This window comes from Diadema antillarum, unplaced genomic scaffold (assembly GCF_040938485.1).
Source record: "Diadema antillarum isolate AM-2024a unplaced genomic scaffold, OU_Dant_1.0 seq00000697_RagTag, whole genome shotgun sequence".
NCBI classification, from domain to species: Eukaryota; Metazoa; Echinodermata; class Echinoidea; order Diadematoida; family Diadematidae; genus Diadema; species Diadema antillarum.
The window spans coordinates 414,837-441,026 of record NW_027271602.1 but is presented as its reverse complement, the minus strand read 5'-3'; the positions used below and the strand labels follow the sequence as shown (position 1 = coordinate 441,026).

At 39.2% G+C, this 26,190-nt stretch overlaps 1 protein-coding gene across 1 annotated transcript; it reads left to right on the top strand.

The window, feature by feature from the left end:
- Positions 1–173: 173 nt before the first annotated feature.
- LOC139737627 (RNA polymerase II-associated factor 1 homolog) lies at positions 174–25,801 on the top strand. The gene is made up of 13 exons (XM_071648300.1): positions 174–319; positions 7,125–7,151; positions 7,834–8,042; positions 8,530–8,605; positions 9,246–9,347; positions 9,908–10,013; positions 13,936–14,004; positions 14,725–14,828; positions 15,627–15,743; positions 17,199–17,327; positions 17,789–17,888; positions 18,822–19,020; positions 21,706–25,801. The coding sequence occupies exons 1-13, from the start codon at positions 273–275 to the stop codon at positions 22,077–22,079; spliced, it is 1,659 nt and encodes a 552-aa protein (XP_071504401.1). The 5' UTR covers positions 174–272; the 3' UTR covers positions 22,080–25,801.
- The last annotated feature ends 389 nt before the right edge of the window (positions 25,802–26,190 follow it).

Sequence of the window (26,190 nt, the reverse complement as noted above, 5' to 3'; positions counted from 1 at the left end):
CAATGCTGTTCGTCCCTTTTTGCGACTGTACGTACGTGGTGTGTACGTAGGTACGGCTAGCTGTACATCAAGGCAAAGATCGTACATGTTGTACACACACACAGGACAGGTCGACATCATGATGCACGTCACAGCATAATAGATGCCGATCGCGATACCGATGTCATCAATCATCTGAGCGCCTATCGGCACACACAGCTACTGATAGTGTTCGATATCTCAAGTCGAGACGCAGCAGACTTACGGCACCTCTTCATTATACCGACCAAAATATGCCACCTACAATTCAAAGTGGGGAGAGGAAGGATCGAGATCGAAAGTGAGTAGAAACTAGCGGTTAGCTAAGACCCGAGCGAGGTACAGCTACAGTACACCTTTGTTTTTTGTAGTACTAACAAGTGTCTAACGTTACTAACACAAATTTGAGTAGTTCGTGCTACGCTGTATCACAGGCGTCATACGCTGTAGATGGTCTATAAGAACTAGGAATAAGATGGGGGGTTGGGTGTCCGGACACTTAAGACTCTCGCGTACTGACTTGCTTATTCTACTTTGAATACGCATTTACGCGCAGCTCGTCACTGACAAACAACTGTTTATGTCAGTCCGGGAAACCCGCTCATGAGGACTGCCCCCGCGTACGAGGACTGTCCCTCCTCATGAGGACCTCCCCCCCGCCTCATGAGGCCCCCCGAGGAACGCCTCATGAGGCCCCCCCCCCCCCATTCACTTCTTATTCATCTCTCATTCTCACATTTGACGTATAAATTGTCGCAACTTTGCACAGTGATTTTTTGTTACACACACATGTCCACAATCCATGATGAAAAGAAGAAAAAATCCTGTCTGTTTTTTTTTTTCAAAAATCGAGTTTTAATCAACCGATGCAGAGCGCCCATCAAAACACGGGCGCCAGCGCGTTCGCACAATGCAAGACTGCCGCACCTAGCGGCCTGATCCGACTAAATGTTTTCGATGCTTTTTTCTGCGGCTCTCACCTCTCCGCGCACGAATCAGCCTCGTGAAGCTGAAGTCTGACATCTTTTTACACAAATTCGTAACGAGAAAAATTAAATCAGTACTAACCTGATCTTGTCCATACATTCCAAATTACTATTCCACACTGATAGAGTAGGTGGGTAGATGACATACTCCAGTTTGTTAGCAAAATAATCACTTTGTAGGAAAGACGAGTTCACTTTCCTCGTCAATTCCGCCCACGATTCCGCCGTTTGGGCGCTTTTTCTGGAATCATCCCGCAACGCGACGTACGTCGCATCACATCACGCATCCAGCACATACCAGACTGGTATGTGCTGGATGCGTGATATGATGCGACGTACGTCGCGTCGCGGGATGATTCCAGAGAAAGCGCCCAAACGGTAAGCGGGCGGCGGAATCGTGGGCGGAATTGACGAAGAAAGTGAACTCGTCATACCTACAAAGTGATTATTTTGCTAACAAACTGGAGTATGTCATCTACCCACCTACTCTATTAGTGTGGAATAGTAATTTGGAATATATGGACAAGATCACGTTAGTACTGATTTAATTTTTCTCGTTACGAATTTGTGTAAAAAGATGTCAGACTTCAGCTTCACGAGGCTGATTCGTGCGCGGAGAGGTGAGAGCCGCAGAAAAAAGCATCGAAAATATTTAGTCGGATCAGGCCGCTAGGTGCGGCAGTCTTGCATTGTGCAAACGCGCTGGCGCCCGTGTTTTGATGGGCGCTCTGCATCGGTTGATTAAAACTCGATTTTTGAAAAAAAAACCAGACAGGATTTTTTCTTCTTTTCATCATGGATAGTGGACATGTGTGTGTAACAAAAAATCACCGTGCAAAGTTGCGACAATTTATACGTCAGATGTGAGATGAATAAGAAGTGAATGGGGGGCCTCATGAGGCGGGGGGGAGGTCCTCATGAGGAGGGACAGTCCTCGTACGAGGGGGCGGTCCTCATGAGCGGGTTTCCCGGACTGATGTAGGCGCGTCATTGTCAAACCAGACGCACTTTACAGTATGCGTCCGGTCCCACAACCTGTCCGGACACCCATTAGCCGGGTTCACACATACAAATTAGCGGGATGACGATCGCGATGCACATCCCGAGTTTTTTTGCGAGCGTCCACACGTACCAAATTAGCGGGATAGCGATCGCGATCGGTATCCCGCTAATTTGGCGAGTGTCCACACGTACCGAATTATCCCGCTAATTGCCGATAGAGATAACAGCAAAGCCTGCAAACTGGGTCACACAGCGCCCTTCTCTATCACTGCCTGTGCGCACTTACCTTTGTCCATTGTCTTTTATGCGTCAGTGGTGTGGTTCGCGCGCTGTTGTTGTTGTGCTCCAAAGAGGTGAAGGACCTCTTCGCAGAGGCCTCGCTGTTGTGATGTGCGCATTGCATGATGGGATATAAAAACTCGAGATTCTAATCCCGACCGTTTACACGTACCAGCGCGGGGCCAATTATCCCGCTAATTGACGAACCAGCGCAAGATTTCTTGGGATTAGCATCGCGATGCTTATCCCGCTAATTTTCAGGTTTTTTCTGTCCACACGTGCAAAAAACTCGGGATGACGATCGCGATGCAAATCTCGAGATTTGTATCCCGCTAATTGGTGTACGTGTGAACCCGGCTAATGACTGGGTATACTAGTAAATGCAAAATTGGGCGCTAGTGTACTTTCGCACCTGTTTGTCAAATACTTGCCTCTGAGTGAGATTCAAGTCCAGCAGAAATGGAATTTCACCATTTTGTCACTTATCTACTCGTTATAATCTCGATCGCAGCTACTCGCTCGGCGCTAACTGCGTTGCACAGCTGTAGCAAGACTCAACAAGAGTAGGAGCAGACAGTTCTTCTATGGTGGGACGTGTCCTTGAAAAGAAAATACTTTTTCCACCTTTCTCTTGGCTTCTACCGAGTGGCGGTATAGCGATTTTAGGATTGGGGTTGGTCATACAGTGAATTTTGTGTGTGTTTGTGTGTGTGTTTTGTTTTATATACAAAATTCTTGATTTACATTAGTTTACTGTGATGTTGAATCAAGGTAAATCAAGATTTGTGTATTTGATATTGACAATGTAGAATATGTTTCTATAATAAAAAATTTGTGTTATTTTGCAAAGAAATAATTTGTTTGTCTCTATGAAGAAGAAAGAAAAACAAAAGATTGACAAAGACAAAAAAGTGTGTGTGTATGTTAATTGGCGTGAATGAAAGAAGATTGTGCAAATGTGGTGATAAGATAAGGGTGAAGAATATATAGGGAAAGGCTAGGAAAAGGGGGAAAGGAGATACTCAAAGGTACACTGTATCAAAAAAGTCAAACCCACAAAAAATGAAACAAAAGGTTTACAAAATAGGCGTTCACTAAAAGAAGGAAAGAAAGAAGAGAAACTTGCATCATAAAGGAAAGCAAGGGAGAGATGGATAAGTTTGAAAATAAAGGAGGAAAGCAATTACTATAAAGAGTTACAAATTGAGAACAAAAAAGATGAATCAAACCTGGATGAAAGCAAAGATGAATGTGAAGGCAAGAAAGAATTAAATACAGACTGAATGGGAAATAAAGGGAAAAAATCATTAGAATGACATGTAAGAAAAAGATATTGGAGAGGATAGAAAAGAAAGACCCTTGTAATTGGAGGGAAAAACAACCCATGAAGGAAACAAAAAATAGGCAGAAAGTAGATCTACACAGTCAAAAAGGAACTCCTTTGAGAAAGAGAGAAGCCTAGGAAAATCACAAAGAAATGATTGCTAGGAAGGAAGGGTATAGATTCTACCTGAAAATAAAAGAAGAAAAGAAAGAAAAGAAAGAGAAAGATATAAGTGGCAGCCAGCATACACTCACTCACACGCTCAACCGCTGCCATGAAGCTACAACTGCTAACGGAAGACTTGGACACAACCGCTAACGGAAAACTTGGCTGAGGACAAGGAAAAAACAATTTTTAGCTTTTCAACGACACCATAGAAAAAGCCGCTGACTACCTGTATCGCTACATTCAGACCAATTCATAACTGCGCTTGCTCTCAGAGCAGCAATTCCAGTGATAGCGATCAAGATTTTCCAACGATTTTTCGACACTTGTAAACGCTAAAAGTGTAAAAATTTTCACTTATATTCGACTTTGGAGACTCAGATGGAAGTATTTTTGGTTACTAAATAACCAGGGTGAGTCTGCGCTTGTTTGGAGGTTGTTTGACAAAGAGGTGCGAAAGTACACTAGCGCCCAAAATTGTACTTACTCCACACTACACTTAAGATTACTGCACTTGTGCAGCATGCACACTGCAGTTGCCAAGTTAGGGAATGGTTATGGGTAGCTGCGAAACACAGCCCGAACGCGAAGAATGCGCGTATGCGTTAGGTTATGGTAGGGTAGGGCTAGGGGTGAGTTACGAGCAATCCTCTCTCTCTGAGTCTCAGCCACAAAAAACAAAGTGTGGCAACATGACAGTGGAGTGGCCTAAAATGGACGTGTGTTTACAATGGTCAGCTTATAGGTGAATATTATGATCTTGGATGTGATTCTTTATAGGGGTTCTAAACCAAGAATACAAGATCTGCAAGTGCAAGAATCGTCATACTCCTGCCATCAACAAGGTTGGAGAAGGAAGCAGATTATGACTTCTGACAAGAAGAAGAAGAAGAAAGGTGGTAGCAATGAAGTCAGGAGGAAGAGGATATCCTATTGTCTGTGATCCCATGCATCATCGCATCGGCATGGCAATCCCCCATTCCATATAGGACAAGGTGTCTATGTAATGTTGGACAGTACAGTCGGTGTCCAACACATCGACGCGACGCAGTAGTCATTGAAACTGATATCCCTCTATTTATAGCATTGGCATTGCGCACAAAAGAACAAACTTTCACGCTTGAGAATACAAGCAGTGGTTTTGCATTTTGCACTGGGGATTTGATGATGTCGAAATATTACTGAAAAATCCAATAATAAAAAAGATCAACAGCAAAACAATGATACCATAGATTACAAATGCACATTGGAAAAGCATTACGTGCATTTCACACGTATTGTCAATATCATCATGTTAGTTTCAAAATTACGGTGCAACTGAGTGCGTCAAAATAACAACCCATACGTTTGAAGCAGTTATCTTTGAGCATGTACCACAAATCACATTTTTAATGCGCGCTTGTGAATTCAGAGTACCGGTACCTTATCTACATGTGAGTGAAATTTCAGGCAAATTGTGAGATATTTTAAGTATCTATTAGTATTATTGATAGAAAAACATTAGGGTGTCAGTGTATTGGACACCCAACTATGATGACATAAATGGTACCCCAGGGTACCAAATAAAAATCAGCCAATTTGTTGAATTATTTATTTTTTTAAAAAGGTTGTACCCTGGGTTGCCAAAAAAGTGGAATTTATTTTGGTGCTGGAGCTTTCGCACGCTAGGCACTGCACTGCACTGCACTGTACCAAAGATCGTACATGTACGATCTTTGACTGCTCTGCACTGCACTGCGCTGCACTGCACACTGCACTGCACTGCACTGCTCTGCACTGCACTGCACTGCACTGCACTGCACTGCACTGCACTGCACTGCACTGCAATCACTGCACGCTATTGCTAGCACAGCGTGCCATGCAAGCGTAGTATAACATGCAGTACAGTGGCATGGGAATGACTATGTACACGCTTACACAGTGCATGCATTTCTCTGCGGCTGTCCTCGAGTGGACTTGAGGTGCGCTACACAACGTGGTACCCTGGGGTAACGCGTGATGCTTCATATGACTTATGGTATGGCATTGACATTATTGTTCAAAAGGACAAGTTCACCCTCATTAATGTGGATTGAGTGAATGCAGCAATCTTAGTAGAACACATCAGTGAAAGTTTGAGGAAAATCAGACAATTTGTTCAAAATTTATGAATTTTTGAAGTTTCAGTGCTGAGAATCAAGCTATTAAACATATTTAGCAACTTACATACTAATTAACTCACAATGTGTTAGTTTCCTTGACTATATTGCAGAAATCTGCTTTTCATTAAATGTTGCTATTACTGTCACACTGGACATCCTGGTCATGGTTATGACATCATCACGACAGACCTGCGTTTTACCAACAACTTTTCCACCTTGTTATGATGTCACCCTAGCATTAGACCAATGTTATACGAACCATTTTTCCACCTTGCAATATGATGTTATCCCTGCATTAGACCACCATCATAACAACTTCTTTTTCACCTTGTTATGGCATTGTCCCAACATTAGACCAACCATTTTCCCACCTAGTGTGGATATTGAATGTAGTTAACATGCACAGTGTACGTGTATAACAGCAATTCACATGCTGTATACTATGTGTAAAATGTATATATTTGAATTCAATTGCAAACAGTGTAACACTGTCATAAACAGCAGTATTTTGGGAGTTAAGTCCTAAATTTCTAGTAGATGCTATGTGTACCCTGAAAATGATAGTTATGCAGTGTGTGTGCTAATGTGGGGGTCACATTTGACAACCGGTACTAACAAACACTGTGCTTTTTGTAGACCCAGATGCTACCCGTGTATGTAAATAAGGGAACTTGTATATCAGTAGGCTGCCTAGCAATATGGGGACATGATATTTTTTTTTCTCAAAAATTTGACTCAAATTGAATTCACAGTGATTGATTTGTGTGGCTTGAAATATTAGATTGAATTCATCATTACTTGAGTAGTTTATAACAAAGAGTAAGATCAAAGACTTGATCACACATGAATGAACTTGACTAGACTGTAGTCTCGTTTAAGATGTTCGTGGTGATGTTACTGGTGTTGAACTGAATTTCATTCTAAATTCATTCACACGATTTCAAGTTCACTGTTTATATATTGACAGATTTTGATGTCACTGCCTAGTATTACATGATAGATGTAAACAGATCTATCATGTACACAATGTATATTTCAAATGTATGAGTGAATTATACCAATACCTTGCAGTCAGCAAACTGAAGCATGTCCTTTGTGTCTGTCTCGATACATCAAAGAATGTCTGTTCTGAAAGACAAGATACACAAAATCATGTGAGAATGCTAGGGCATTAAGACACTGTTAATTTTCTTCTTCTCTGCATCTCAGGTCTCGCTCCGCAACTGGTCCAGCAAGGTAAGACTTTCATTTCTAGTCTATAAGGGTAAAGCTTTTAAGATTTCATTAAAACGTGCAACAAAAAGACACACAAAAATTATTTTAGATCAATATACTGTACGAGCTGAAATTTCCGTGTTGGTTTTATTTTCGTGAATTTCGTGAATCGCCTTTGAGCCGCGAAAATAACAATGCGTGAATAACTAAGTTCAGTTAGACCCTCGCAACCGCGAAATTAACAACACGCGAAAATGCCCTTCAAGTAGCAATTCACGAAAATATCTGTACGTGAAAATTTCAGCTCGTACAGTATTATGTGGTATGCCAGTGTGGTGAAAATAAAAAACTTTGATGAAAGTGAATGATTTGAATAATGAAAGGAAGTTCATGACAAGGTAACATTTGGTAATTTGTCTCGAAGCATCCTTATGATGCATCATGCAAGATGTCTGCTTTTGTTGCACTGTAAATGAGCATGGAAATGAGAGGTCTTGTGCTCATGAATGAAAACTTGCCTGTAAAGAATGCTGAAGTCTGTCTTCATACTGTTGCAACGAATGGTCATAGTTGAGATGGTGTTCCGCTAAATGAAAGTAGTGAGCCATATACAAACAATGTGTGTGGACATACATACATAGAATCTAAATACATGCATACAATGGTAGCAGTATATATTGTTATGGTTTGTGTTTGTTATTAGATCTGATATTGTCTGCCGAGTAAAGTATGGCAATGCTCTCCCAGACATTCCATTCGACCCGAAGTTCATCACATACCCCTTTGAGGCCAACCGTTTTGTGCAGTACAATGCCACTTCTCTCGAGAGAAACTACAAGCATGAGCTGCTGGCTGAACATGACCTTGGTGTCACCATTGATCTCATCAACCCTGACACCTACAGGCTGCCAGGTGATGTATCTGCTGTTTTGTTTTGTTTTTATCATTATTCACTCAAAGAGATGTTCAAGGGAAGAATCATTAGAATAGAAAGGTAGAACATTTAAGAAGCAACTGATATGTGAAAGTTTAGTCAAAGTCAGGCAATAACTTCAGATCACAATTATTGCTTCTGTGTCAATTATCATCCCACATGGCAGCTTTCTGGAAATGGCTGTTTGACTGTATGACATTGCATCAGTGTTGCCATACTTGGATAGTACTTCTCTTCCCCCCCCCCATTTTTTTTTTTTTTTTTAGGAGTATTTTCTTTCTAATTCATCAACTGAAATGGTCATACTTTGCTTTTCCAGCTGTTGTCTAATTATTTACCTGACCTACCTGGTATTGCTTAAGTATATTCATTGTTCATGTTCCCCCAAGAGCTTTTTACCCATGTTGTCTCCAGTTTTGTGGGTAGCTTGTAATTAGTGAATGTTTCTTTTCTTGATCATCACAGAACCATTTGTAGAGCATGATGCTGCCGACGAGAAACTGTTAGAGGAAGACACTGTCACACCTGGGGATTCTAAGAGGTGTGTTCCTCAAATTTACCCATAATATCCCTAAGTGTCTTACACCTCCCAAATTTGGTGAGGTCAACTCTTGCAAGCTGATCTACAGTATAGTAAAAAGCAAAAAAAACAAAACCCAAAACAAACAAAACTCATAAACTAATAGTTCCTTTGTGATATAGAAATATGTCTTTTTCTCACATATCATGAATGAGTTGTTTGAAATCCCTGCAAAGATTTTTATATAACACATCTTGGAGCTGATCATTGACGTTCTGAATTTTGTGACACAAACAAAATGAAGCTGTAAAGAGTGTAAGAAATGAACACCAATTGAAACATGTCAATAATGCTTAAACGTGATGTTATATGTCTGGTGTTACATTGTGAATAGTGTCAGTACGTTGATTCTGTATGTAATGTACACAGTAAGACATCAGATAACCAGTGCATGTTGTCAAACATACAGTGCTAGTATCTTGATGCTCAAACATATACAACAAAATTCTTTTTATCTTCAACATTCATAATTTGTGTCGTGATGTGATGTTGTTTACAATATGCAGCATGCTTAATAGACTTCATTTGAAAAGACATGAAAGAGTACATGTCTGCATCACCCTTCTATATTTGGCATGCTTTGTTTTGATCTTTGATTCAGGTCAAGGCAACACACAAAAAGCGTGTCATGGTTGAGAAAGACTGAGTATATCTCCAGTGAGTACAACAGGTCACAGTACAGCAGAGACAAGGTTGAAACCAAGTAAGTGATTTACAGCTTGAATACAAAGAACTGAGAATGGAGTCAAGTTATAACGCTTCTGAACTTGCTTCATTAACAAGCATCTTACCACATTCTGAAAGAAGAATATCTCCTCACCATATTTCTGTACTTCTCTTATGAGAGTTCTTCTAAACTGCACATTTTTTTGCTCTATATTTTAAATGGTAATTTACCAGTGATGATGAAATGCATGTAACACATATGCAAGGGCCTTTTAAATGGTGGTGTTACAGAGTACACACAAAGTCTATTCTCATTTTCTCACCTTTGTTTTTCATTTTCAATTTTCGGGAGCTTAAGTAATACATGTTGTGCTTTTGATTTAGGCTCCCCCACTTTGGTTTATATGAATACTACTTATTCACCATTTATTGCAATGTATTAGAATAAAGGTTTCAATTATTTTTGTACATTAAAAAAAGAAAAAAAACTTCAAAATGTTATTGTATAATATTAATCAATGTGACTCAGCTATGTATGTTTCTTGTTTTTGTGAACACAAAGTGGAAATGAATTCAAATCAATCAATCAATTTACAGAGTTGCATACCATCTCAAGAAACAGTTCAATGAGGAAGATCTCTACAAGGACAGAAGTAACCAAATCAATGCTATTCAGAAGACCTTTGAGGATGCCAAGAAACCTGTAAGTCTCGTAATGGCCATAGATGTTGAACCATTTGATATGATATATATAATGTTTCTTTTTCAAACTCTTGAAGCTTATAGAATACTCATCTGATGTTATATGGAAGTGTTAGGATTTTTATTTGCTGTTTTAAAAATCCATGTTACATACTGTACTTCTCAATGCAGTAGACAAAAGACTGATAAGTCTTGGAACATTGAGAAAAAATGACAAGAAAGAGGTCTATGAATATTTTGAAAAAAAAAAATAACCCTCTTCAACATGAGGTAAACATGAGTAATCGAAATCAGTTTAACAATGTACACTCAGCAAAAAAAGAAAGTAAACACTTTTTTGAGGTCATATTTTTCATAGAAGATTTTGATGAAAATCAATGTATTATATACCATATTAAAGGTAATTTAATTGGCTATCATGTTAGTAGGTTAATTTAAAAGGGAACTTTTCGCATGAGTGAACACATTCATTCTTGCCCGCCAAGGCACAAAAGTAAAAATTGCAAAATTTGAAAAGTTGTCTTTCATATGGCAATGCCCTTCAAGATAACAATGACAACAAAAGCCAGTTTAACACAATGAGAGACATGAATGATATAGCAAAAACAAAATTTTGTTCTCTTTATCTCTTTATAACATCAAACAAAAACAAAATGGGAAACTAAAGGAGGAAAGTGAGATTCTGTCAGCTTGATAAAGGCATAAATGGCATAAAGATGATTAAATAAACAAAATTTCTTTATTTCACTCTTGTTATGTAGTAATTTAAGGATTCATGACCAAATCTGATTATCTACAATTTTCCTCGTTTGAAAACAAATTGAAATTTCTACCATTTTTGTTAATATTGCTTCTTCTCTTATTGTCCCCGCCGAACGAGTTCGAGCAGGGGACTATGAAACGGGCTCCGTACGTGTGTGTGTCCGTGTGTGTGTCCGTCCGTGTGTCCGTGCGTCCGTGTGTGATCAAAATCTTCAATTTGCTACTTCTCTGTCATTTATGAGCCAATTTTGATTCTCTTTACTTTATATGATAGCACTATGTGGGAGCTTTGAAACTTCTACACAGAATTTCAGTTGTGACCTTTGACCTTGACCTTTGACCTATATTGTATATTTTGCTACAAAATGCTACTCCTTCGCCATTTCTAACCCGATTTCAATTCCGTTTGCTTTATGTGATGGCACTAGTTAAGGGCTTCAAAACTTCAACACAGAATTTTGACCTTTGACTTCTTTGACCTTTGACCTTGATTTTTTTACCTTTATTGTACATTTTGCTACAAAATGCTACTCCTTCGCCATTTCTAACCCGATTCGATTCCGTTTGCTTTATGTGATGGCACTAGGTGAGGGCTTCAAAACTTCTACACAGAATTTTGACCCTTGACTTCTTTGACCTTTGACCTTGATTTTTGACCTATATTGTACAATGGTTACAAAATGCTACTCCTTCACCATTTCTAACCCGATTTCGATTCTGTTTGCTTTATGTGATGGCACTAGGTAAGGGCTTCAAAAGTTCTACACAGAATTTTGACCTTTGACTTCTTTGACCTTTGACCTTGATTTTTGACCTGTATTGTACATTTTGCTACAAAATGCTACTCCTTCGCCATTTCTAACCCGATTTCGATTCTGTTTGCTTTATGTGATGGCACTGGGTGAGGGCTTCAAAACTTTTACACAGAATTTTGACCTTTGACTTCTTTGACCTTTGACCTTGATTTTTGACCTGTATTGTACATTTTGCTACAAAATGCTACTCCTTCGCCATTTCTAACCCGATTTCGATTCAGTTTGCTTTATGTGATGGCACTAGGTGAGGGCTTCAAAACTTTTACACAGAATTTTGACCTTTGACTTCTTTGACCTTTGACCTTGATTTTTGACCTATATTGTACATTGGCTACAAAATGCTACTCCTTCGCCATTTCTAACCCGATTTCGATTCCGTTTGCTTTATGTGATGGCAGCAGGTGAGGGCTTCAAAACTTTCTACACAGAATTTTGACCTTTGACTTCTTTGACCTTTGACCTTGATTTTTGACCTGTATTGTACATTTTGATACAAAATGCTACTTCCGGCGGGGACATATATTACGCACCGCGTAATTTCTACTTTTCCTTGTTTCATTTGAATTTGGATTTGACCAAAGATTCTTTGTTTTTCTCCTTTATTTTTGGCCTTTGTTGATATTTTGGGCTTCAAAGATATAAAGCTCAAAGGTTTATTTTTTGCAACTTAATTAATGCATCTGATTGTGTTAAATCTGTCTTTTGTTATTATTGTAATATGGAAGAGCACTTGCACATGAATGACAACTTGTTCATTTTTGCAATTTTTGCTTTTGTGCCTTGGAAGAGAAAAACAAAGGTGTTCACTCATGCGTAAAGTTTCCCTTCATATTGACCTACTAGACTGATAGCCAATTAAATTGCCTTCAATATGGTATATAATACATTAACTTCTAGCCAAATATTCTATGAGAAATATAAACTTGAAAAAGTGTTTACTTTCTTTTTTTTTTCTGAGTGTATTTGCTTATGAAGGTGACTTAAAAGGGATAGTATAGTGCTGGTGGAGATGAAGATTGCGCACTAAACTTTTTGCAAGATACCAAGAAACCACTTATGAAATAATACAGAGCATACATAGTACCATTCTAAGAGGAATTCAAAGTTCAGTAGATGAAAATCGATTTTAGAATGGCTGAGACATCCAAAAACAAAGTGAAATAAGAGACTCCCACCTTTCATTAGGATTGTTCTGTTTTGGATATCTCGGCAATTTGAAACCAATTTTCATCGAATAAATGTGAAATCCCTCTTGGAATTACATGCTCTTTCATATTTCATAAGAGATTTCTCATTATCTCAACACAAAATGTTAGAAACCTGAAGTTAGTTCTCAACCAGAACTGTATGGTCCCTTTAAAAGTGCAGGAGAAACTTCTTAATAACTAAACAAGTGTGCTTTCAGATACACTTGCAGGAATCATATTTATGCATCCGTCTTTAGGGGTGCCGGAGGCATTTTGTTTTCTGGTTGCCCATTTGTCTGTCTGTTCATACATCCATTTGAAGCAAAATCCCTAAAGGTCAAAGGTCACTGCACTGTGGTTTAAGATGTGAATTTGTTAGCCATATCTTCAGCTATGATTATCCAGTGAGTGGTGAGAAGATTGAGAATGAATCGCAAGTACAGTTGAACCTCTCTTATCTGGCCTCCTTTTATCCGGATCTCTCTATTATACGGACGCAATCTCGCCGTGATTTTTTTTTTCTTTAATGATTACGGGAGGAAAGGGGGATTCCCAACTCCTTGAGAACTCCTACACAAACACACATGAATTTCATATACTTGATACATTTCTTAATAATTATTTAGGTAAAATTTATATAGAATTTATAAAAGAAAATTATTTCATTCTTGCAAACACGAACCTCTATTTTGGGGTCTGTGACTGAGTGTAACAATGAAAAGGTTGCAGTATACACATTACTACATGTGGTACTACAATAGACTACATCAGTACATGTGGATGTATATGTACATGTATAAAGCATTGAGTCTCCCGTATCCGGCCAAATCCTTTATCCAGATGAGCCCCGGTCCCGACTTGTCCGGATACGAGAGGTTCAACTGTAGTTGCCTAAACTGGCAGTATAAAAGGTCAAAGACCAGTAAAATAAGTGATAATGTTGTCTTATGGCCATTGATTCATAGGTAAGTCCAATGATGATGTTAATTGATGTAGTGCACAGGCAATCATTGGTCTGTAGTGAAGATCAGTAAATTCATCAAAATGTAAATTAAAGACTGTGTACATGTCTGGTACATGGCTAACATCCATATGATTTCTCTACTCTGAATTCTATCCATCTTGCTAATCTTTTGTACACTGTCTTTCTATCCTACAGATTGATAAACATTACAGCAAGCCACATGTCACGCCACTTGAAATCCTTCCTGTATTCCCTGATTTTGAGGTAAGAATTTCACAATTTCTAAATTTAGAGCAACATTGTTGTTAGTGCAGCACTGCTTCTCTTTTGTGATAGAATCTTCCAACAAACCAGTATTGTTTTGGTGTGTGCGGCAGGCTATATTGTCAGAGACTCCAACCCCAAGCACCTTCTGATCTGGAGATTCTCCAGCCCGAAACCCCAAGAAAACGGGGGACTCCAAGTTGATGTGTGCGAAGCGCGAAGATCCTATAGGTTCTAGATGCTCTCTGGTGCTATCTAAGGATTATTTTTTCAACATACGATAGCAATAAGTAAGAAATCCTTTCCAACGGGAGACACAGAGCCAGGGCGGGAGAAATTAAATCTCAAGCGGGAGAACGGGAGATTTTGCAAAAATGGGTTTTTGGCGGGAGATCTCCCGTCGAAAACGGGAGAGTTGGAGTCTCCGTATTGTTTTGCAGAGGTACAAGCCCAAGTAAACTAAGGTACTGTATAAAGTATAACACATGTAGCAATGACAAAATACATTATTGGTGAAATATTGATAGTAAAGATAACCAAACTGATCATTTAAAAGCTAAATTATGTTATAGATATCCTTTGTGTTGAAGGATATCAGAGGAAGTTATGGTCTTCACCACACCCTGCATGAAATCCCCCAAATCAAGACGTTTCTTTGAAATAAAGTTGAAAATGAAAATACAATTTGCTCTTGAGCTCAATATATGATGTGTTCTTCAGACCTGGATTCACCCATGTGCCCAAGTCATCTTTGACTCGGATCCAGCAGTTAGGGGGAAGGCAACACACGAGCAACTGGAAGAAATGTCCCAGGCCATGATCAGGTGAGCTTTGGTGTTTCATGATGATGTTGGTTGTCATGGATGCAATTTTTACTGATACCTCCGTAACATTCCATTTGGTGAAAGAAAATGAAAGAACACTTGCCTGGCTGTGCAGCCATTGCTTTTCAATAATGCAAATGTGCTACTAAAGCAACACAACAAACTTACAAAAAGCAGTCCCACTTGGATCATTGGCGATGAAAAATTCGGGAAAGAAGCAAAGCCGAATCACTGCATGCTGTGGCAATCATTTTGGCTGTGTGTGATGTAGCATAGAACTTGGCACACTGCACCAATCTCATCTTTCATACAGCTATATATCATTTCAGTTGTTCACAGATTTAGAAAGCACTTTTGCTTTATCAAATTCTCACATCTAACCTCAGAAGATATAGACTCATGCACATAAAGTAGTTATCAATAGATGGAGAAGAATAGAAAAAAAAAAAGCAAAATGAATGGATTTGTGTTTTTATGCATCTGTCAGCAAAGTACTATTGTGAACAGTTGTACAGATTGGGTGTTGTTACAAGGAACTGCCTGATAGGTTAATCAAAATCCTCTCTCTTCTCCCTGGCCGTACAGCACAATATAATGTTCCAACAATAAAACTAACAAGACAACATGTGTGCTCCTCCTTAATCATGTTCCCAAGAGTTGCGAGTTTCCTCAGTGTTGTGTCTGCTGCAGACTATAGCTGCCTTGCTGCCTCGATCGTCATTGATCTTTTGTTTTGTGCAAATAATGTGACAGTCGTTCGTCTCTATAAGCTCTTTGCCATTTCTTGTGGTTTTGCAGAGGTATGGTAGATGAGAGTGAGGAGCAATTCGTTGGCTACTTTCTTCCAAATGAGGAGACTTGCCGCAAACGCAAACGGGACTTTGAGGAAGACATTGACTACATGGAGGGCGAAGAGTAAGTGGTGCCTGTATTTCAGCAGTTCAGCCCCGTGCTGGTAGAAGATTCCATATGTAATTGTAATATACAATAACAACAACAATGTTACGTTTCAACTTTCCACAGTATATGCTAAGAAGGGGTGTTTTTGTGTAGCTATTTCATGACATGAATATGAAGGTCTTCTTTGGAAAACATGCATATCTCAATGTCAGTCAAAGCTGCATATTGTGACCACCTGAGGAAATTGTAAAAGATGACCTTTATAGACAGACTACCACTATAGACAGGGAAATCACTCAATTTTTTTTTTGTATTACATGTCTGCCATAAATGTTAACGGCATATCTCCCTTATCAAAAATGAAAAAATGGATAAACATTGCATGTCTTGCTTCAAAAAACAAATGAATGCACAAAAGGTTTTCTTGAGTTTATTATGCTCTCAGTCAGATCATAATTTCCAAGGCTATAAGAGTGACCATCATATGTGATGCAGAAACACTGGCGATAAGAGTAGTAAATTACTGGATGGGCCTGCTGGAGTCCAAGACCACTATGCACTATGAAATATTTGCTAGGGACACAAATGAGATAAAGCAGATGGCAGCTGATATGAGTCTGGCAGTATGAAGTCATCAACACCATTATTGAAATAGTAGGCCTACAGGTGAACCCTGATGTAACAAGCTGCTTTGGCCCGCTGAAATTTCCATTGTACCAAGTATCTTGTTATATCAAGGATAAAAACAAAAGAGTCTGAAAGGAATGGAGCCTGCAAAATTAGTTCCTAAAATCAGTTATCTCACTATATCTGAACTCGTTATAACAAGGTACCACTGTACAACAATATTAAAGGACAAGTTCACCTTCATAAACATAAGGATTGAGAGAATGTAGCAATATTAGTAGAACACATCATTGAAAGTTTGAGGAAAATCAGACAATCCGTTCAAAAGTTATGAATTTTTGAAGTTTTTGTGCAGTACCCGCTGGATGAGAAGACTACTGCAGTGTATGAATAACTTAGATGTCACATGCGTACAACAATATAAGGAAAATATAAAGAGAATTTCACAAAATTCCATCTTTTGAAAAATGTACACATTCCCTTGACTCGTTACCGATAAATGTTATGGGTAATACTATTCCCCCTGCCTTTAGAAAGAGGCAAGTCAATTGCTCTTTTATTATGCGAAAAAAGTGAAAATATGTTGAATTTTCTTTTATATTTTCTTTATACTGTTGTACGCATATGACTCACAAGCTGTAGTAGTCTCCTCATCCAGCGGTTCCAACTCAAAAATTTAAAAAATTCATAACTTTTGCACCGATTGTCCAATTTTCTTCAAACTTTCACCGATGTGTTCTACTAATATTGTTGCATTTTCTCAATCCTTATGTTTATGAAGGTGAACTTGTCCTTTAAGCTTTTGTAAGTTGTTTGTATCTTTATTTCATATGTGTTTTGCAGATACGAATATAAGCTTACCAGGGAGTACAACTGGAATGTGAAGAACAAAGCAAGTAGAGGCTACGAGGAAAACTACTTCTTTGTCTTCAGGAAGGGCAAAGGTGTTTTCTACAATGAGTTGGAAACAAGGTACTTGTACAAACTCTGCAGGAAGTAAATGCATGCTTAAGGGCGTTTATTTCACCCCTCATTATGGATGCATTATTACTTGCTAAAAGAAACACTGAATAATTGATATACTGTATATGCTATCAAAACCTGCTTGGATATCAGTAAACTTCTTTGAAGGAAAAATGCCAAAAAGTTGATAATAATTGAGAATGTGCAAGTATTGTATGCATAGACATACAGCAGCCAGTGGCCTGCATGGTTTTTATGAAAGTGTTGTAAGTATTATATGTTACTGTGTATGTATTATGAATACAAGTTGTCCCTGTTTGTATCACATTTTCATAGTTTTTAGTGACCTATCTTGTGTGCATGCTATAAAGTGCCAAAAAACCCTTTTTGAAAAACAAAAACAAAAACAAAAACAGACAAACAAACAAATTTGTTGACACATTTAGTTTGCGTTTTGTTCTTAATTTCAGGGTGAGGCTGAGCAAGAGGAGAGTGAAGGAAGGTCCCTCCAGTAACTCAGTCCTGGTGGTCAAACATAGGGAGCTTACTGACCAGGAATCAAACATGCAGGTCAGATGATGATTTCATATCATGGGGATGGCAGAGGAGTAGAAGAGATTACTTGACCGTTCAGTCTTTTAAGTCTGCTATCACTGTAATCACAAAATACAATTAAATGCAATAGTTCTGATATTTACATGTATGCCTCCACCACGAAGTGTTGCCGATGCAATTATTCTTCTGTTACTTCCTATGAAATCCTGTGTTAGTCAACATTCACATGTCAACAAATCACCTGACACAATTGCCTCAAGTAATTTGGCAGTTATTTAGATGTACAGTGTAAAAGAAAAAAAAAAGACATGACGAAGTTTGAATGTTGCTCAATACTGTGCAAGGATGTCATAATTTTGTGGATCAACATAATGCCTGCAGGTACGCCGTGTGATTTCGTCAAATGCATGGTATTTGCGCGTGTCATTTTCTTAACATGGACTGCATGGTCAGCTGTTATCGAAAGTTGCAAATCCTCTAATCATAATAGCGCTCGATGCCTGCAGTTGAAATGGTGCCCAAGGGAAATTCCCCTAAGCCATCTAGCTCTTTGTTTCCACCACTACCAACAAGTGATAATAGTGTATATCAAGTAATTATTAACCAGGAGTTTACTTTTGAAGTGATTCAATTGCATATTTAGATGAGGATGTTGGAAAAGGGTGTCAACATACCGATAAAATAACCCATATATCCATTCATTTACTTATGAGACGTGACTTAATTTATCTTTCAGTTTAGTCCAAAGGTCTTTGTATCAGAGTTAAGGGTAAAAATTGGGGGGGGGGGGCAAACACACACATTAAATGAAGTGGTAACAACATTAGTACAATGAGTGGCATGAGATATAATCTGAGCTCTCCAAAGTTTATTTTCAGTGTTATGTAAATGAACAAAATGCCATAAATGGGTAATCTGCAAGATGATTTTCAAATTTATTTTGATTAGGATATCCGAATGAACCAACTGGAGAACGTGCCACAAGAGGAGGAAGAGGAGGAGGAGGAGGAGGAGACTCTACTGGAGATGGCTGAAGAAGGGGAGGGAGAGGAGGAGGAAGAGGGCAGAGCAGAGGAAGGAGAGGCAGGCGAGGCTGAGAGTGGAGAGGAGGAGGAAGACGAGGACAGGGAAAAGCAGCAGGAATTTGGTGAGAGGATGCAATAGAATCTGATAAATCTTGTAGGTGGTATCCTATTTTACACAGGGCTGCTTTGCTGATGAGAATGGAATGTTAAAAGAAACAAGGAAAAATTGAAATTACGCGGTGCGTAATATATGTCCCCGCCGGAAGTAGCATTTAGTAGCAAAATGTACAATATAGGTAAAGAATCAAGGTCAAAGGTCAAAGAAGTCAAAGGTCAAAATTCTGTGTAGAAGTTTTGAAGCCCTCACCTAGTGCCATCACATAGGGTAAACAGAATCGAAATCGGGTTAGAAATGGCGGAGTAGCATTTTGTAGCCAATGTACAATATAGGTCAAAAATCAAGGTCAGAGGTCAAAGAAGTCAAAGGTCAAAATTCTGTGTAGAAGTTTTGAAGCCCTCACCTAGTGCCATCACACAGGGTAAACAGAATCGAAATCGGGTTAGAAATGGCGGAGTAGCATTTTGTAGCCAATGTACAATATAGGTCAAAAATCAAGGTCAGAGGTCAAAGAAGTCAAAGGTCAAAATTCTGTGTAGAAGTTTTGAAGCCCTCACCTAGTGCCATCACATAAGGCAAACAGAATCGAAATCAGGTTAGAAGTGGCGAAGGAGTAGCATTTTGTAGCAAAATGTACAATATCGGTAAAAAATCAAGGTCAAAGGTCAAAGAAGTCAAAGGTCAAAATTCTGCGTAGAAGTTTTGAAGCCCTCACCTAGTGCCATCACATAAAGCAAATGGAATTGAAATCGGGTTAGAAATGGCGAAGGAGTAGCATTTTGTAGCTAATGTACAATATAGGTAAAAAATCAAGGTCAAAGGTCAAAGAAGTCAAAGGTCAAAATTCTGTGTAGAAGTTTTGAAGCCCTCACCTAGTGCCATCACACAAAGCAAACGGAATCGAAATCGGGTTAGAAATGGCGAAGGAGTAGCATTTTGAAGCAAAATGTACAATATAGGTCAAAGGTCAAGGTCAAAGGTCACAACTGAAATTCTGTGTAGAAGTTTCAAAGCTCCCATGTAGTGCTATCATATAAAGCAAACAGAATCAAAATTGGCTCATAAATGACAGAGAAGTAGCAAATTGAACATTTTGATCACACACGGACGCACAGACGGACAGACGGACGGACACACACACGTACGGAGCCCGTTTCATAGTCCCCTGCTCGAACTCGTTCGGCGGGGACAAACTAGTGTGTGCTTCGTGTAATTGCAAACTGATTTGGAAACTTGTTTCATTTTCTATTTGTGTGGAGCAGCTTGGGAGGTATTCTCTCAGCAGAGATCAGAAAAATATACAGAATGTTTAGTCATTTACCACATCGTGGCTGTTGGTGACCCATCTCATGTTTAAACATGGGGTGAACCATATATGTTTATAAAATTTGCTCATATAAAAATCCTTACAGTGACCAAAATCTTGCTCTTGTTGTCGAGCCCACCGGAGGTGCAGGGAGACTAAGGGATCGCCTGCAGCGTCTGTCTGTCCGTCGTCCGTCCGTAACGCTACAAAAACTTAAATAACTCTCTACTGAAGACTTTAATTTCTATCAAACTTGGAGGGAAGAGTGGTTACACAAAGTTACACATTTTACCAAACATGAAGGTCACCTCCAAGTCAATGGTCACAGGCAGGGGTCAATGAACTTTAGGGCCCAATGTTAAGTTTTTATGGCGCATTTCAATTATGGCTCATAACTTTTGATGAATATGTCCGTTTGTGACCAAACTTGGATGGTAGATGTCACTTGGGGAGTTCAAGGTCACCACAAGGTCAAAGGTCACATACAGGGGTCAACAAACTTTTAGGGTCCAATGTTAAGTTTTTACGGCGTGTTTTGATTATAGCTCATAACTTATGATGTATTTGTCTTTTTGTGACCAAACTTGGATGGTAGATGTCCCTTGGGGAGTTGAAGGTCATCATAAGGTCAAAGGTCACAGACAGGGGTCAAAGAACTTTTAGGGCCCAATGTTATGTTTTTAAGGTGCGTTTCAATTATGGCTCATAACTTTTGATCCATATGTCCGTTTGTGACCAAACTTGGCTGGTAAATGTCCCTTGGGGAGTTGAAGGTCACCACAAGGTCAAAGGTCATAGGCGGGGTCAATGAACTTCCAGGATTTAGAAAAACATTAATTTCTTCTACGCGAATGGGCGAGACACATTTTGGCACTTGCCTTGTTTTTGAAGATTTTATTTTTTTCTTCATAAATATTTCTCTGTGTTTTATCCAGAATTTTGTTCACCTTCCTCTTTGCCCTAAAAAAATGGGGGAAATATGCTCCATCATAGAAAAGATGGTCCCACCAAGGCACATGAAATTATGATTTTTGTTTATGGTGGTATTAAAGTGGAAATAACCCCTTCCCTGATGCCAATGCTTATTTTGACTTAGCACAAGTTTGAGGAGCTGTTGTGGCTCATTGGACAAGACTGCAGATTATCAATAACAATATCCCTGGTTCAAGTCCCCTGGAAGCAGCGATTGTGCCCCTAGGCAAGGCACTTTATCCTTTATCTAAAAACTAAAAACCATCAATCATGTGGTTGCTTGCTTATAAAGCATTTAATGTTCCTTAGCAGTCACATGAAACTATTAACTCAATCCAGTTGTATAAAGCATGCACAGTGTGCACCATACAAAATGAATCAGTTGAAAATATGTTATTTCATTTTATCCAGATGGTGATCAAGATGATGAGGAGGTTGCAGGGAATGGTGAGGAAGTGGAGCAAGAGGAGGCCCAGGAAGGAGAAGAGGAGGAGTACGAGGAGATGGAGGAGGAGGAGGAAGCCCAGGCAGGGAGTGAGCAGGAGGTGGCCAGCGAAAATGAAGAAAGGGAGGAACAAAAAGAGGAAGAGGAGGAAGACGAGGAGGAGGAAGAGGAAGAGGATGACGAGGAACGTGGAAAGAGGGAGGACCGGGATGAGGAGGAGATCTTTGGTGGAGTCAGCAGTGGTGAGGAGGAGCAGGAAGGCCATGAAGAGGAGGAAGAGGAGCAAGAACAGGAACAAGAAAGTGAAGCCGAATCACCAGTGGCTAGTGACAGCGATTGAACTTTCTGCTGAACACTAAATACTTGGACTCAGACTTAGGTGCGAAAATCACATTGCATTGCCCAAAATGTGTAGTTTTATACTGTCATGTGACCGGCAGATCTCAGCATGCCTACCCAGTTGTATGCAGAATGGGCAGGGGTACAGTGGAAACTCGATATAACGAGATGGTCGGGACCGAGTCATTTTCCTCGTTATAGCCGATATCTCGTAATATCAGTAGGCATAAAAGAAGGCATAAAATAAAGACATTAATTTGCACATGTGGGACTACCCATCATATTTCAATCAATACTGATAACTTGATATTGTGTGTGAGGGAATTACTCACCTTTATGGGTAAGAAGATGTTTTTCGCCAAGGAAATCCAATATCAAGAATGTGTTTCTTATTAATTGTAGATGTTTGAATTTGTAAATTCATATAGCTTGCGATTGTATCAAGATCGTCTGTGGATAGGTATGTGGTTATCGTATGGGTGTGTGTTGTGTGGAAAGCTTGAATATGGTCTGCACAATGTTGTGTGTGTATGTGACACATTCTGTATGTACATTATGACTGCTTGTGTGTGAAGACAGGGAATTCCCTAAGTAGAAGGCCAATCACAGCATCAGATTGCCTCACACCTGCTAAACGTCATGATGATGTCATGTATACACATGGCCGTCCCACCACATTCTCTGCATGTATCAGTGTGCGTGCAACACACACTTCACACGTACAACATGCAGTGCTAGCTGGAGTGCACTGAAGAAAATGATTATGTGTATACAAGACAGTTTTTGGCGCATCAAGCTTTACTATCTCCGAAGATGATAGCACAGGCGAAGTAAAGCTTTACCGAAGGCATTTTGCTTTACCTCGCTATAGCAGGTTTCATTTACTATGTTTTTCATTGTTTGGAAGTCACAAAATTTATCTCGTTATAGCAGTTATTTCGTTATAGCCGATCTCGCTATAAGAGTAGCATTTTACATAGACTTGTGTGGAAGGAAATTTGGGACCGAGAAAATTTCCTCGTTATAACCGATATCTCGTTATAGCAGTGTTCGTTATACCGAGTTTCCCCTGTAGCAGTGTGAATTACAGAGGTAGTGCTTGTATGGTTGTAAATTTGGATGGTCCAATACATCACATATTTATGAACATAACTTAAAGTTCAACCAACCTATGTAACCAAAGAATTGGCAAATATTTGCTCACCCACACAGTGATGCATGATACTGTATACGCTGTTATTTTCGCATGCAGATATTTTCGCTAACGAGGTCATAGACACTTTCACGAGATGTTGTTTTCGCGAATTGACTCTGCCGCTTACTAAATGGACAGGTATTACCTAGCGCTCGGAGACATTTTTGCAATCCAACTGTAATTCCTGAAATTCACGAAAATAACAGCTTATGCAGTACAGTTAAACTCGCATAAGTCGATCTTCTCGGGACTGAGCAAAACACATCGACTTAGGCGAGTTTCGACTTGTGCGTTAGTCGAAAAAAATCGACTTACAGTTACACCACGTGGACACATGTATAATGTACATGCATGTTGTCTACTCTGGAGCCGAGAGCTAGAGCGGTGTGCCCGATATTTGCCCTTCAGCAAGACACTCTATCCACATTGAATATTACTGCTATTCATTTCCAAAATTAAGAGCAAACATCTGACATTTATTCTAGTGTCTTATGGAGCCGATTGTTACCGCTGTTCATTTCCAAAACTGAAGGCAAACATCCGGCTTTTTTTTGGTCGCCCGGCGTGCGTTTTTGGTGACCCCGGTCGCATAATGTTATTAACCATTCGCGAAATCGTGATTCGATTCGCGAAAAGACTCCGCTAAGTACATAAGGCATAGATCGCTACACTCGGCAGGGGCGATACGTCGTCCTTTCACCAGGTCTGGGTAACGGAAACCAAAATCTCGCGTGAGTTCTTGCGTTACCTATCGTTAATGTCAACGAAACATCGTTAGTTTGCGCTTGGGATCGTTACTCATCCGTTACAATAAACGTGAATTTTCCTGATCGTTAGTTTGCGTTATAATAACGATTCAGGTGAAACCGCTTGCGTTAATGAAACGTTTATTAACGCAAAGTTTCTTTTGGTATATACTGTATGTAAACAAAAACTGGCGTCTCGTGATTTTGACAGTGATTTATTACAAAATAAAATCTTATTCAACTTAGGCACAGTGAATTCAATGGTTTTTCCGTGAAAGTGTTCTTGGAATTTCATCGACCTAGGCGAGTATTCGACTTAAAAAATTTGACTTGTGAGTGAATTAATACACGTAAGTCAATGGGGAAAAATCAGGACTTTTTAAAATCTTCGACTTCCGCGATTATTCGACACATGCGACGTCGACTTAGGCGAGTTTAACTGTACTTTGAGCATAAATTCTTGTGCACATGCTCACACCCAGACTACATCAGACGTCATGCTGCATGCAACCAAATCACACACCACAACATTCAAATCACTCCAGTCCACAAACTTAATATTACATTGGTGGCATTTTGTATTTTGTGGTGGTAAACAAGCATTGAAATTTACCAATCCAGCATGTTACCTCTTTGTGAATATTATTCGCGTTGTACCTCACTAATGGATGGAAACATGTCTAGTGCAAGTTTTACTGGAATGGCTTTAAATATGTGTATTTTCACATTTACAGGTAATCTTTTACCCAAGAAACTGATGGTGAGCTATCCAGATCATCTGTTTATAATACCGGTATATTCCAAAAATAGAATCTAGGTGACATTTTAACAACTGTTGCCATATTGGGCAAATCTCGGGCAAGCTCACTTCTAAAGGTGAATATGATACATGTACTCTACCAGTCTTTTGCCTCATGGTGGTGGTGTCAAAGTTAAATGATAGACGAACGCGTGCTGCCACGTATGAAGACAGACGAGTCAACTGACCAGTATGTTAGCCATGTAAGGCTTTTGGGTACAGTAACCCGTAGTCACAAAGCAGTTTTTCAGTCCTAGAGGTGGCCACTCACAATGTTGGAAATGCCTTTGAGGCCTTAATTACCTTTTCATGTGACATGGCACAAACATTAAACTACAGTGTACTCCCGTTATAACAAACATGGTTATAACGAAATTCCGGTTATAACGGGAGTCCACTCTACTGGCAGTATGAGCTGCTGCAATGGTTTCTGAAGACTATTGTCTGTACACTGGGAATTCCCTGTTGTCAAGTCCTCTTTGTATAAGTGGGACTTTGTCCAGGTGGGACACTGTATATGACAAATATCTCACTTTTATGTAACATGTATATCTTTGTCTTTACCTGATACATGTACATTAGAAGACTGAAGTAGACAAGTCTTTTTTCAGCGAGGATTATACGTACAGTGTATTCTAAATTGAGGACATCGCTCTTCATCTATCTTCGAGCAGAGTGGTGAATAAATGGTGCTCAGAGAGCATTAAATATGTTTGACATTTGATGTGCAAAGAGAGAAAAAAGAGCAGCTCACGTGTGAATCATGCTCTATGCTTTAAACATGACTCTAGGGAAAGAAGCACCTCTGTACATATTTACTAAAGTTCAATGCATTTCATGAGCAACATGAAAGTTTTAATGTACATATGCTTATAGGATTGATGCAAGTCCACAAGATGTACATAAATCATGGTATGTTAAATAAAAAGTTAAACCAAGCATTAATTTTATTTTGTATGGTTTCATTTCTTGGGGGAGGAAATTCAAAGTGCTTTGTGTGATATGGATACAATGTACACTATTTCAAGATAATCACTGTAAGGTAAACCTCTTGTAAGTTAACATCACATAAGTCAACAAATCATAGCAACGTAATGAAAAATCTTGATTCCTTCATTCATTTTTTTACTTCAGAGAGTATGTATGTTGATGTTCATGTAAGTTGACAGATTTTCTCTGGTCCCCTGTATGTGGACTTTACACGAGGTTTACTGTACTACAGCTTGAGATTGTTGTTTTTTGTTTTAAATACATGTACTAATAACATGAAAGTAATATGCATTGCAGACAGTAATTAAACTTGATACACCTGATTTTATCATGACCAGCTTAATGAAAATATTCTTGCCAAAGTGTGAATGACATTCCATGA